The following is a 14,413-nucleotide window of genomic DNA, read 5'->3' as shown; positions in this document are numbered from 1 at the left end:
GGCTCTAATATGCCTTTTTTAGAGCAGGGGCTACTGAATTTTGGCAACAAACAATAATGAATAATACTAATACGACAAACAAGATTCAATGAGCCTAGTTTAATAGACCACATAATGTAAATACACATTACAAAATGTTTAATGTTATACATGACATCACAAAGATGTGAAACAATCAGACAGTCCAAAAAAGGTTCTAAAAAGTTCCTTCCTTGGGCACCAGAGAGAGCACAGTGCACTAATTAACTTAGGTTCAGTGCTGTAGTAGTCTGTGAGATCTGCAGAGTGTAAATGGACAGACCGACGGTAGGAGAGACGCTTTGAGTAGGATTGAGTCTCCTACCTCTTTGAGTCTCCTACAGAGTCTCCTATTGACCGATGACCCGGTCATCAAATTATTGGCTCAGGAATGCGACAAAAATTCAAGGCTTCATGGGGTGTGTAATTGATAAAAAAGAAGTACTTTTTTGGGTGAACTACTCCTTTAATGTTGGCTCACTGGAGAGACGTACTGCTACACTAAATGGAACAGAGCTTTAATTAGTGTCATTGTAGGAAGTAACATTACATAACAACTGTTCAGTATGTCAATATGTATGGCTGGTGAAAAAGGTCTAGAAAAGGTTCTAATGACTTTGCAGGTTGTAATGAGCCTCTTAATCCATTTAGATCTGAGGCCGATTATGAAAAACGCCTTTAAAATCCTGACCTAGGTTTTCTGAAAAACTTCAAATATTTATTAAAGAATTACAAAAAGTGTATGTTACTATATACTGTGTAGCAACAACAACCCCAAAAGGGGTTCCCATCTCGAAAGGTATCGTTACAAATAGGGGTTCCCTCCCAAATGGGTTACATTAATCAGGTTCACTGTTACTTCTAGCTGTATAGATCAGCAAATGTTCTCATTGTTTTGGGCATTGTTTAATACTTTGTTGTACCATGGTGTGGCGTGCTGACAACTGTTTTCAGTACTGCGGATGGGGCGTGTTGAGCAGATTTTGGCACGCGACACCATGGTGTGACAGAGCATAGACTCCTGTTCTTTGGCTGCTCGTGCAATCTACTTTCTCTCATCTTCCAGATTGGAACCAGTGAGGCGTGTGTGAATGTGTGTGAATGTGTGTGTGTGTGTGTGTGTGTGTGTGTGTGTGTGTGTGTGTGTGTGTGTGTGTGTGTATAGTATATACAGTGCCCTCTCCCACCCAGCTTGAACCTAAGTGTTAACCGTGCCAAATACTCATTGTTGTTGATGGGAGACTGTGCGTTCCCATGGCAATAGGCATGAGTGTGGTTGACGTGGCAATGAGGAGAGTGTTGTGTTAAGGATGATGAGTGCTGGCTGGAGTCAAAGACATTTAGGTTAGTGTCCCCTTCAGCCATATTATATTTTTTGATCATAAATTGTGGATGGAACAACACAAAAAATACATTAATCATGAACCTATTAATTCTAAAAAACAATAGCTGTTTTAGATTAAATGCTTTTAATTCCTGATGATGATAATTAGGCCTGCTCATTCACCCACCAATCACTCAGTATGACTGACAGCAGTGATGACCAATGGTGCAAGGTTCGATCCATATTCATTGTCACAGGGATTAAAGTACGGGTAGATTCTCTCAGAGAAGTGGCAGTTAGTGAAAGAATAAATTAGGCATTTGGCCTCCACGTCATAGAATGAGACGTTGCCTTCCTCATAATCCACAAACACCCCAACCTTCTCCATCTTCCTCCAGGAGACTGGGACATCAGGGATACTGAAGGCTTCATAACTATCAAGGATAAACAATAAAGCCCAGAGTCCACTGTCAGGATGCCGAGGAATGCCTGTTTTCCTGTTAATAGACCCAGTGGCCACTCCTATACGCCATTCTGTCTTCGTTCCCACGTAAACCTCAAAGTAGAACTTACCTGAAGAGAAGCCCATCGTACCCAGAACCGAATAACTATTGTAAAACATAATTTTACTTGTAAGGGCCCTTTGTGTTTTGTCACCGTAGCTCACTTGTTTCCCATCATCAGACAAGACAAGCTTATGGAATGCTGTTGAAGGATCGAGAACAACATCCACTGCATACTGTTGCATCCTCCTTAGAGCAGCATCAGTTAACAGTGTTAAATCGCAGAACTTCTTCATCTCCTTACTCATCATTTTTAGATGAGAAATTATTCTTCGTAATGATTCCCGCATGGGCTCAGTTCCCAGTTTACTGCTGGCCATAATGACAGACCAGTCCTTAGTGTTTGGGAGGATGGATTGGGATGGAAAGTTCTGAAGGAGGTGGAGGTTATCCTTGGTGTCCAACAGCTCCTTCAGCTGGGTACTCAGACTCCGTAGCTCAGTAATTTCCTTCTCCAGATCTTGAACATGGTCTTGAGCCCGTTTCTCTGCTGCTTTTTGCTTTTCATTAACTGCATCAATGAGCTCAACCTGACTTTTTTCAATGGCAGACATCAGAGCGGTGAATTCCTGTACGATTCCTGCAATCTCATTTCCACCGTCTTCCTGGCTTTGCTCCACCTCGCGTTTGAACTCCTGCACCTTCAGCAGCCTCTCATGGATCATGTTTTGCACTTTAGTCTCCGCCTTCCCAAGCTGAGCCCACTTCTCTCTACATTCTTGCTGGACAGGAACGACCTTGTGGGCCTGGCTGTGCGTCCCAACGCAGATGTCACACAGAGTGACCTGCTCGGCTCTACAGAACAACGTCAGGAGCCTGTTGTGTTTCTGACACATGCTGTCTCCCAGGTTCTCCACAGGGTCAATCAGCGTGTGTTTCAGCAGACCTTTGACCCTCTGATGTGGCTCTAGATGAGTTCCACAGTAAGAGGTCTGACACTCCAGACAGGACTTGACGGCATTGAGCTTGGGGTCCGTGCAGACGTCACAGACTACCTTTCCAGACTTGGAAAGTGTTTGGGCTGGGCTGCTGCTGTCTGTCACTCTGACAGACCTCATGAACTGGGCAGCGAGCTCTGAGATGAAAGTATTGACTTTGAGATCCGGTCTAATCCCAAAGGCTGTCTTGCAGAGCGGGCACTGATAGATAACAGTTGTATCCCAGTAGCCTGTGATACAGGCTTTACAGAAGTTGTGTCCACATGGAGTAGACACTGGATCCTCAAACACAGCCAGACAAATGGAACACAGGAACTGATCTTCACAAAGGAGGCTGGAGCTGGAAGTAGACATTTCTGTAACATGCAACAAAAAACATTGTTGTCAGGGGCATAATTTCACATTAACACAGCGCAGGATAAAAAGCTACAGTATATACACAAGAAATGTGCGCTCCTCTGAGCACAGATCCCCACCAGATCAGGTTGCCTACCCAGGACCGGCAAAGTTTGTTCCAGCCGCCTGGTGGTGATAAAAAGAACAGTTCTGCAGGCTAGCAGAAAAAAATAACCCTTTAAAGACCCCATGAAATGGCTAACATTCACGCCATTTGATTCCATCTACGTGTTTACTTTAAAAAGGAAACACGTGGGGTAGGGTATGGCATGGGTAGGACATGTCTCCTATATTGATTGGGGTTTACAGTAGCCAACAGTACTCAACAAAAAAGGGCCGTAGCTTACATTGGGTCGCCATCTCAAGCTAAGCTAAGGTGGCAAAACCGGAACCTAAAAGGTTGTATATTAACCTACTCTTTGCCTTAAACTTACAGGAGATCTCACACCTAGTTGTAACTTCAAACAGAGGTGATTCCATTTTTGTGATAATCAACAATGAAAAAGAGAAAGATAATGCTTGAGTTTTGGCTGCCTACTTCTCCTCTCTGCTACAGAGTGCTGCAGCCTGGTGGCCAGAGAAAATCATTGTCATTGTATTGTATGTTTCCACAGATTGCTCTCACCCTCTTCCTGGCTTTGCTCCTCCTCATGTTTGAACTTGAGCACCTCCTGCACTTTTATAATCCCAAGTGCAGGATGAGCTATCAACTTCCTTATTTTTTTAATTACCAGGAAATTATACTCTAAAATACCATTACAACAGTACTTGGTAAAAAAAAAAGAAAGAAAGAAAAAAATCACACCCAGTGTGAAGTGGGCGGTGTGGTCATCACAGTGGTCATCATAGTGATGGAAGCTCACTTCAAAAAAAATATGGATTTTTTGATGTGCATAATCCTATTTATAGGTTATTAATGTCATCATGTGTCTCGCCAGCCAATCACAGTGCTGAATAGAGTCAGCCAATAGAGTCAGCCAATCACAGTACAGCTAGGGGTGTACTAATGAGCCAATCACAATACAGCTAATGAGGTGTCCCAACCCCACTTATAGGGGCGGCTACACCGCCCAAAAAAGGTCCAGTGGCTGTGGTAAACTAGAAAGGAAAGCAAAACTAAATATTTAGCCTTTCGTGAGCAGAAGTGATTCTTGAGACCCTGAGCAGAAAATCCCATGGGGCTCTTCTGACCATCTAGAATGAGTCTTTGGGGTGTGGGCTTATTGCTCTATCAACATAACTCTGTTTGCTGCTGCCTTTGAGTTATTTTTCTTTTTTTCTCTTTTCTTTTCTCCTCTGCACTGTAACTATACATTTGTACTTGTTTTGTTTTATGCATCCTAAGGTCATTTTTATAATTGTATTATTGTGTTTGCTTTGCTTGATGTTTTGTGTAAAGTACATTGAATTGCCTTGTTGTTGGAATGTGCTATACAAATAAAATTGCCTTGCCTTGCCTAGGCTCCATGTAGTTGCACCCCTGACCTTTGAGCCCGTGGGCCAATAACAGGCCCGTTCAGGGATCCAGCTCTGACTACTACCCAGACCCCAGAACCTGCAAACTATGATACCGTGACAATATATGTAAACTAACACCATGACAAGACCCGCAAACTATGACATTGTGTCAAATTATTTTATAGTGAAGCAAACAAGACAAATGAGAAAAATGCAGGTTTTCTCGAATTTTCCGCTTGGCAGTCTTTAAGAGTCATACAGTAGGTGAAAGCACTTCTTTGCTACGTATACATTAACATAATGTGTAATCTTTTGTAAACCATAGAAAAATATCTTTTAGGGGTTAATAAATAGCTCACAAAATACAAATACATGTCAAAAGTGATCTCTTACCTCTTCTTGTTCAGGTAACAACACGGTCGGAAACTTTACTGTGACTTGTGACTGTCAACATTACTTCACTTTCATTTCCGCCCTCTGCAGTCAATCCAAATCCAACCGGTCCAACGTGCATCAAATGTGGTGTGGGTGCATGTTCTTAAAGAGACAGTGTCTTCAATACATTCGTCTAAGCGAGTCTCTAACTCTAATGACCTTGCATGTTGTGAACTTGTGAATGAGACTTTTAGATTGATCAGGTTCACGGTTACGTCAAGCTGTGTTCATTGTTTTGAATCCTTAAAGCATTTTTTATACATTGTTGTACCATGGTGTGGCATGCTGAAAACAGCCGATCTACAGATTTTGGCACGCGACACCATGGTGTGACAGAGCATAGATTAGGCATTACTTTTCTCTCCCTCCTGTTCTCTGGCTGCTGGTGCAATCTACTTTCTCTCTACTTCCAGATTAGAACCAGTTGAGGCGTGTGTGTGTGCGTGTGCGTGTGCGTGTGCGTGTGTATAGTGCCCCCCGACCCCCATCCAGCTTGGATCTAAGTGTTATCCGTGCCAAATACTCATTGTTGCTGATGGGAGACTGTGCGTTCCCATGGCAATAGGCAGAGTGTGGTTCTTGTGGCAATGGGGAGAGTGTTGTGTTAAGGATGATGACTTTGATGAGTGCTGGTTGGAGTCAAACAGCAGGATGTGTGTTGCTTGAGGGCTGCTTATGATCAGTAGACTACCCATTGTGTCTGAGATACACCATGAGAAACTGATTTGAGCAAAAACTCAAGTTAAGAAAACTAACCAGGGAGAAAAAGAAAAGAAATCTGAGATCTGAGTTCTTAAATCTAAGCTGGTTTATTTACATTGTGTTAGTAATACAGTAAAACATTCCGTGACACCATCATACATATTAAATGACTAGTCAGATTGTCTAAATGGTCAGACTGTACTTGCAGAATGAGACATGATCTAAAAGAAAATCTTGATGAAAATTAAAAATAAACAAATGATCAAATTGAATGGACATAAGTCTGAGTTAATAAAAAATCACATTAACATAGATTTATATTTTATATCGTATGAGCTTACATTAACATGTTTTTTTTTTGGGTGATTCTATTTACTAAGTTATTCTGTGTTTCATCTGAGAGCATCAGTCTTTGGCCAATCACATGACAACGTTAAAGGCTCACTGAAAGTCCATATAAAATAAAGAGTATTGAGGCTTTGTGTTACTTTTGACTGTATTAAACATACAGCAGAGCTCATTTTCAGTCAAGCTCAGTCTTCCTGGCTTTGCTCCACCTCGCGTTTGAACTCCTGCACCTTCAGCAGCCTCTCATGGATCATGTTTTGCACTTTAGTCTCCACCTTCCCCAGCTGAGCCCACTTCTCTCTACATTCTTGCTGGACAGGAACGATCTTGTGGGCCTGGCTGTGCGTCCCAACGCAGATGTCACACAGAGTGACCTGCTCGGCTCTACAGAACAACGTCAGGAGCCTGTTGTGTTTCTGACACATGCTGTCTCCCAGGTTCTCCACAGGGTCAATCAGCGTGTGTTTCAGCAGACCTTTGACCCTCTGATGTGGCTCTAGATGAGTTCCACAGTAAGAGGTCTGACACTCCAGACAGGACTTGACAGCGTTGAGCTTGGGGTCCGGCAGACGTCACAGACTACCTCTCCATTTTTGGAAAGTGGTCGGACTGGGCTGCTGCTGTCTGTCACTCTGACAGACCTCATGAACTGGGCAGCGAGCTCTGAGATGAAAGTATTGACTTTGAGATCTGGTCTTCTCTCAAAAGCTGTCTTGCAGTGCGGGTACTGATAGATAACAGTGGTATCCCAGTAGCCTGTGATACAGGCCTTACAGAAGTTATGTCCACATGGAGTAGACACCGAATCCTCAAACACAGCCAGACAAATGGAACACAGGAACTGATCTTCACAAAGGAGGCTGGAGCTGGCAGTAGCCATTTCTGTAACATGCAACCAAAAAACATTGTTGTCAGGGGCATAATTGCACATTAACACTACACAGGGTTAAACAGCTAAAGTATATAAACAAGAAATGTGCGCTCCTCTGACTGCAGATCCCCGCCAGGCCAGGTTGCCTACCCAGGACCGGCAAAGTTTGTTCCAGCCTCCTGGCGGGGATAAAATTAATGGTTCTACAGGCCAACAGAAAAAAAATGCTTTTTAAAGACCCCTTGAAATGGCAAGGATTCATGCTATTTGATTCCATCTACGCGTTTCCTTTTTAATGGAAACACGTAAGTTAGGGTATGGCATGGGTAGGACTCCCGGGATGTGCACTCGACGGACGGACGGACGGACGGGGGGGACTTCCTACTTCATGTCTCGGCGAAGTCTGCACATACTAATTTTTGGTTATTGTTTTATTGTCATTTAATGATGTTGTTGTTTACCATGGGAATGTATTGAGAGGGTAATTTATGTCGTATTGTGTTGCGTAATCCTTTCTTTTATATGTGTTAAACCATGATGGTAATTGTAGGACTTCTGTGCTCATTATTTTTGATTGAGCCAGCTGGATGTTTTGTGTGCCGACGTTATGAATAAAAGAGTGTCTATCAAAAGTTGTGTCAGGGGGAGAGAAGCCCACCAGTCATTACTTTGGTGTCAGAGGTGGGATGACCCCGGTGGGATAAGATCGAAGAACTCTTTTGGTGCCTTGACTAGCGAGGCGCTAAAAATAATCATGTTGCTGGAACCTTGGGAACTGTGTCACAGTTCCCGAGAACTGTGACACCTGTGCTCAGGGTTCCCACACATTTTTACCAAGTTGTTTTCAAAAACTTTTCCCAAAACTTTTCTAAAGTATTTTACTCTATTTCCAGGCCTATAGCAATTATATCAAATCTTTGCGTGTTAGGAAAGTTCTTTTTTTTTTCTCACATTAACCACTTGAACACTTGCATCCTTATTCTGGGAGAATATTTGCCAAAAATAGTGAATCTACAAGCTCAAGTTTTTGAAGTTATCTATGAAATCTATGAAAATGTTTAATCTGCAACACAACTTTGCAAGCGATGCGACACGTTGTGAGCTCGTAGATCGGCTATTTTCAAATAGCCTATGTATAAAATAGGGCTAAAGTGGTTAATGTATGTTTCATAATATCATAATTTATATCTGAAAAGTAACTAGTAAACTAAAGTTTTCAAATAATTGTAGTGGAGTAAAAGTACAATATTTGCCTCTGAGATGTAGTGGAGTAGAAGTAAAAGTATTGGAAATTGGATATACTCAAGTAAAGTACAAATACCTCAAAACTGTACTTAAGTACAGTACTTAAGTAAATGTACTTTCCACCACTGTCCCCGGGCCTCGTGTTGCTGTGTTTCACAGACGAGGTGTCATTGCTGGCGCCAGGGGTCCCCGACAGCCACCACTCCCCATTGCTTAGTCCCACCAACAGCGCCTATAGGCGGTCCATTGGACAGTGGAGGGACGTCCCTGCATGCCTTGGGACGCGCACGCTATGATTTGGTTATTGTTTAATTGACATTTAATGAAGTTGTTGTTTACCCATGGGATTGTGTTGAGAGGGGAATTTCTGTATTGTATTATCCTTTCTTTTACATGTGTTAAACCAAGAGGGATAGGGGCTATTTGTGGTGATCCCCCATCCATTCTTCTTTGCTCAGCATTTCGAGAGAATTTGGTTTGCCGTTTTGTGTGCCCGTGTTATAAATAATAGTGTTCCTAAAACAAAAGTCGACTTCTTCCGGAGATCAGAAAAGGAGGAACTAATTTTAAGAAAACTCACGTCATACATCCCCTGTACAATTTCCAATGAATTTAATATTGCAACCTGCATTTAAAAGACATTGAGAATCCAAAAAGATACAGATCACCAACAGATAAAGAGAGCAAAAAAGGCAAAGTCAAGAGCTCTGACCTAAAGACAAGCCTCTTTACATCTTTCATAGAAGGAAGGGAAGGGAAGAAATGAGGCATATGGGCGGAAAATAGATCCAGGCTGGTTTTCTAAATCACATCTTCTTCTTTGTGCAACCGACCTTATTCAGATGACTGTCCTTTTACTCTTACGTCATTGGTTTTTAATTTCAAGGGCCCCCATAACTCTGACTGAGAGGGTACAAATGGAACCAAATGGACCTACGGGTCCACTTGGTTCCATTTGTACACTCTCAGTCAGTGTTGCCAGATTCTGTGAGAGAAACAAGCAACCAGGTCTAGGAAAGCAGGCCCAAAAGAAGCGACTATTGGGCCACATGAGCACTTTAAACATATACATCAGCTATTTGAAAATGGCAGATCTACAAACTCACAACGCATCGCGATGCGACGCGTTGTGAGCTTGTAGATCTGCTATTTTCAAATAAAAAGGTTGGGGGAAAATTATAATAAGCAGACCTGGCAACACTGCTCTCAGAACAGACCCGCAAGGGCCCATTTGGAACACCCTCAAAGTACCTTGAGGGGTCCCTGGACCCCACTTTTGAGAACCACTGTTTTACGTCACCGTTTGTGATGTAAGCATAAAATGGCCGTCGTGTGAATATGGTCCATTCCTCAGTTTTCACAGACCGCACAGAAAAGAAAAAAGAAAAATACTCCAACAAGTCCATCTATATAACTTGACAAACAGTCTCTTCCATTTCATTGACTTTCACAATGTTAGCACTTAAGACGTTTTGTATTTACAATAAAGTATCAACAGAAATATATATACTTCATTAGGGAATAAAGCAGAACCTTGGGTCATATAGGTTTTGCCAATAATTCATACGTTATTTTGTACAGCCAGTGTGGAACACCACAACGGTGGTCGTCAGTAAAAAGAGTCACATTCACAATGATCGTCCGCACGTTGTATTCTGTGTGGCATCCTGGGGATTCGAACCCGCGTGGGAAACCAAACGTCTACCACAGTTGATTCTCAACCCTGTGGGCCGGGGGACCACTTGCATGTGGCCCCCAAATAATTGGCAAAACACTACGATTTTAACGATAATATAAGATTTATATTAAAACAATTAACACAAATTAATAGTATTCTTTCTTTAACCCATTGAGACCTGGAACGCATCTCACTTTAGATTTCTTGGGCTATTCAAAAATAGCAGATATACAAGCTCATAGCACGGCACTCGGTGCCGCGCTATGAGCTTGTAGATCTGCTATTTTTAAAAAATCTCGATTTTTTTTGGTATTTAAAAAAAAAAAAGTTAGGATTTAGAAAACATTTTTAAGAATCGCCTCAGGTCTTAAAGGGTTAAAACCTTAAAAAGGGGTTTTCTTTGTGATACCGATAAATAGGAACGTACGTATTATTGTTAGTTCCGTTGATCCAAGCCGGAACACAATCATTTGATTGATTGATCATTTAAAATAAACATGCTCTGAAAATGCACGCGGCCCACCCGTTTGACCACTTAACACAGATGGGTGGGCGAACGCTTTTCAGGTTTTTCAAGTGGGCCCTGATCCAGAAAAAGGTTGAGAACCACTGATCTACCACAAGGCGAGAGGAGATGTTAGGCTTTTGGGCTTCAGGCTGAGCTACTCTCTAACAGAACACCCCCCACTGTCTGGCACACAAGTACACTAAAACTAAGATACGAATAATTTGGAACTATTATGTGACCCAAGGTTGGAATAAAAGGTGCCCTTACTCACCCTCCGTGTTGTACAGTATACTGCTGGCTTTGCTTCTATAGCTAGCAATATGGGTCCCCATTAAGGCCTGTTTATACTTTGTCGGACGATGGTGTCGCTCGCCAAAAATAGCAGATCTACAAGCTGTTTCCAGCACGTGACACAGGTTGTACGACGGAGCATATTAGGCATTATCCTACGCTCACACCAAATGCGTTGACAACGCAATCTAGACTCACCGGACTCTCTTGCGCTTCAGCCAGAAGGCTGTATAATTCCGTATCGCAGTTACGTTACTGTATGTCTCGTTGGGCGGTGTTAGTTTTTTGTTTTCCGGAACTGTCATGGCTGCCAAGAAATACATACGATCCAATTTTACAGCAAAAACTAGTACGCTAAAATGTGTTTCTTAAAAAACGTTTGTCGAGAAGTAGGCGAGATGCAGAAACGGAATCTTGGAATCATATTTGATCAAAACGATCTACTTTGATTTGGTTTGATCCGGATCATCGGGGGGAGCCAGCAGCTGCGTTGCGGTGGGACGGACCTCATTTGCATAAAGTTGGATTCAACGAACTGTATGCGGATGTCAGATACCTCGCCGTGTCGTACCGCGCCGCTGCATTTTTACAGGCTCTCCGTTGAAAATGATCCGTCGACTGACGTATTTAGTGTGAATGTAAAGGACTGCAGAAAGAGGGCGCGCTGTTCATTCATGTTTTAAAGCTGGCATAAAAGCTGATCGCTGAAGCACCACTGGAGTTTACTGAGGTAATTACCATTATGGGACACACCTGATGTGATGACGTTGCATTTTAAATGCTAAATCTGAGACGTTTGCTAGGGAAATGACAATGGTCGTATAGTATACTATATATATGACAAAGTTTACACATTAACTATATTGTATTTGTTTAAGTGGCATGTTGCTCATACTGTAGTAAAGGACCTCATATGGTAAAAAAAAAGGTTTAAAAAATGTTCACAATTTGTCTTTATACACTAAGCAACTACTCTTGCCTTCTTTTTAATCGACAAACTTTGACGCTAAACTCGATCGTTTGACATTTCCACCTCTTGAAAAAAAAAAAGTCAATATGGCACTGATTTATGCAAGAACATATATTTATAACCTAGACTTTAAACAAATCACGGATAAAAACACCACCATCTATATTGTAAATGCTTGGTAAAAAGGCTCTGTGTTATATGTGCTTTTTTATGTGCAGTCGCGTTAGCAAAATACTTGCTGTGGCCTATAAACAAAAGGCAAACTGTAGCATTTAATCCATTTTATGTGCAGTTGCATACCAGTTCTCTGAGGTACATAATCAGTTTTGTATGGTCTTTCACTTTTCTGCCTGAATCTGTATTGGATATCAACGTTATCGTCGCTGCCGGGCGGAAACCTCGTACGTTTTTTCGTTAATTAATGCCCTATTTCGCCATGCAAGAGTGTTGCACAAAAGTGTAGTGAAAATAGCAGATCAACGAGCTCACAACGCGTTGCATCGCGAGCTTGTAGATTATCTATACCACTATTATTTTATTTAAAAAAATTAAATAATAAATAAGGAACCGTTTTGGACATACAAGGTTTCCACCAAACGGTGATGATATTGTACTGTATATCATTAAATTAGTATCCATTGCATATCTGTCTCTGCATTATGGCTGAATGGTGCTTTGTTTTCCAAACATTTCCATTGGAAAGAATGTCACATTTGAAATGGGCGTTTAGCTGGAGGAAAAAAAACAAAAAAAACAAAGCTACTTTTGATATCACCTCTAATCTCAGTTAGAAGTCGTCAATAAGTGTAAGAATGCACTTTTAACATAAATAATAAAAAAAGAAACATCTTTAACATTCTCGTCATGTTCTCCAAAAATGCAAGAATGGACGGTCGGCGAAAAACAAATACATAAATACATTTACAATAGCTACAACCTTTTTTAAAAATATTACAATGTGTGCTTAAATCCAAAGTAACACTCACTCGGATAAAACATTTGGAATTTTTGAAATTAAAGTACAAATATACAACTGAAATTGAAATGCGAGAGACTGAAGGTTTGAAACGACACTTCATGACATGACAAAAATAATTAATATACAGGATGTGAAATATACATTAATAATCTCACTTAAGCATTTACAATTTTTTCATCCATTTGACATACGGAAGGTTTTATATTACAGGACGGATGCAGCCTTAGCTAGTGGTAGAACAAGTGCATAGCAAAATAGAAGATCATTTTTGACCGAGTTAAGGAAACACATAAACCTGAAAAATAAACATTGAAAAGAAAAAAAAACTAAAACAAATATGTTTTAAGGCAAATCTCAATCATTTAAAATTGGCATAGTCTGAGAAAATGTCGACAAAGTCTTGTACCACCCGGTAGCAGAAGTCATATTGTTCCTGTGGAAAGACACACAAAAAAAACAATTAGTTCCCATGCACCTCTAGACCAATTAATTGTGCACCACATGTATAAAGGCTTGATTATAATTCTTTGTGGACTGTGTTGCTCACCGAAAATAGCCAATCTACAACCTCACAACACGTGGCACTGCGGCGCGTTGTGAGCTTATAGATCGGTTATTTTCGGCAACACAACTAAGTAAGAACCAGGCTAAAGAAATGAAAAAAATGCAATTTACAATATAGTTTTAGGTTATTTATGACCCCCAAGGTCTTGTAATATTGATACCCACCACTGTTTGGACCATGTGAGGCCTCTGCATACGTAAACTCTTCACAGTTTGGAACACGTCCAGCAGACCCTCTGCCTTGACCCGCTCCAGGATATTGCTCAGTGCAATGAACGTACCTGTTCGCCCCGCACCAGCACTGCAATGTACAGAGAACACAACAATGACATGAATGTATGTGTATGTATGTACATACTGCACCAGCACTGCAATGCACATAACAGAACAATTATATAGATAGATGAATGTATATGTTCGCCCTGCACAGCACTGCACTGCGCACACAGAACACAACTATGACATGAATGTGTATGAACACACTGCACCAAGCACTGCAATGCGCACACATAACACAACAATGACATGAATGTATATGTACTGTATGTGCACACCAGTGTTGATTTTGACAGCAAATTTTGATTTAGTTTTAGTCTTTTGAATGAAATTCCATTTAGTTCTAGTCGTATTTTAATCATCTGAAATGTTAAATTTTTTTGTTTAGTTTTAGTCGACTAAATATCATAAGATTATAGTCGACTAAAATGTATTTTGGCGGTGCCTTGATGGCGTCGTAATGGCTGATTTTACACTTGGGTTGCATGCTCAAAATAGCCGATCTACAAGCTCACAACGCGTCGCACTGCGACGCGTTGTGAGCTTGTAGATCGTCTATTTTCAGAGCGCAACACCCAGACGCAACCCTACTGCATCTCTTCTCCACTAGTCCCTCCCTAAAATTTTTTTGTTGACGAAATTGTCAATATATTTAGTCTTAGTTTTAGTCATTGTAGCTTTAGTTTTTATATAGATTTCGTCAGTGGAAAAAAGGTAGTCGACGAACATTTTGCGTCATCATTTTAGTCGACGAAATTAACGCTCACACAGAAGACATCAATGACATGAATGTATGTGTACACCAGTGGTGGAAAGTAACTAAGTACATTTACTTAAGTACTGTACTTA

General features: G+C 41.2%; 2 protein-coding genes across 7 annotated transcripts in view; both read right to left on the bottom strand.

Moving 5' to 3' along the window:
• Positions 1-223: 223 nt before the first annotated feature.
• Positions 224-5,157, bottom strand: LOC308105321 (E3 ubiquitin-protein ligase TRIM39-like). The gene is made up of 2 exons (XM_080455978.1): positions 5,091-5,157; positions 224-3,199 (listed from the first exon to the last, which is right to left on the bottom strand). Exon 2 carries the CDS (start codon positions 3,195-3,197, stop codon positions 1,533-1,535), a length of 1,665 nt encoding a protein of 554 aa, XP_080312104.1. The 5' UTR covers positions 3,198-3,199; positions 5,091-5,157; the 3' UTR covers positions 224-1,532.
• Positions 5,158-12,289: 7,132 nt separating this feature from the next.
• Positions 12,290-14,413, bottom strand: part of ptprea (protein tyrosine phosphatase receptor type Ea) — a 122,981-nt gene continuing 120,857 nt past the window's right edge. For all 6 annotated transcript variants that reach the window (XM_080456077.1, XM_080456078.1, XM_080456079.1 and 3 more), the window contains 2 exons: positions 13,454-13,589; positions 12,290-13,157 (listed from right to left, as the gene is read on the bottom strand). In XM_080456077.1, coding sequence (XP_080312203.1) covers positions 13,083-13,157; positions 13,454-13,589 — 211 coding nt within the window. In that variant the 3' untranslated portion in view covers positions 12,290-13,082. The remainder of the gene's footprint in view (positions 13,158-13,453; positions 13,590-14,413) is intronic.

This window comes from Gymnoscopelus braueri, assembly GCF_963280865.1.
Source record: "Gymnoscopelus braueri genome assembly, chromosome: 17".
In the NCBI taxonomy this organism is placed as follows: Eukaryota; Metazoa; Chordata; class Actinopteri; order Myctophiformes; family Myctophidae; genus Gymnoscopelus; species Gymnoscopelus braueri.
The sequence above is the reverse complement of the archived record's forward strand: the minus strand, read 5'-3'. Positions and strand labels throughout refer to the sequence as shown.

Bases quoted from the DNA above. Each gene is read 5' to 3' on its own strand.
- LOC308105321 (XM_080455978.1), bottom strand. From the start codon at position 3,197: ATGTCTACTTCCAGCTCCAGCCTCCTTTGTGAAGATCAGTTCCTGTGT.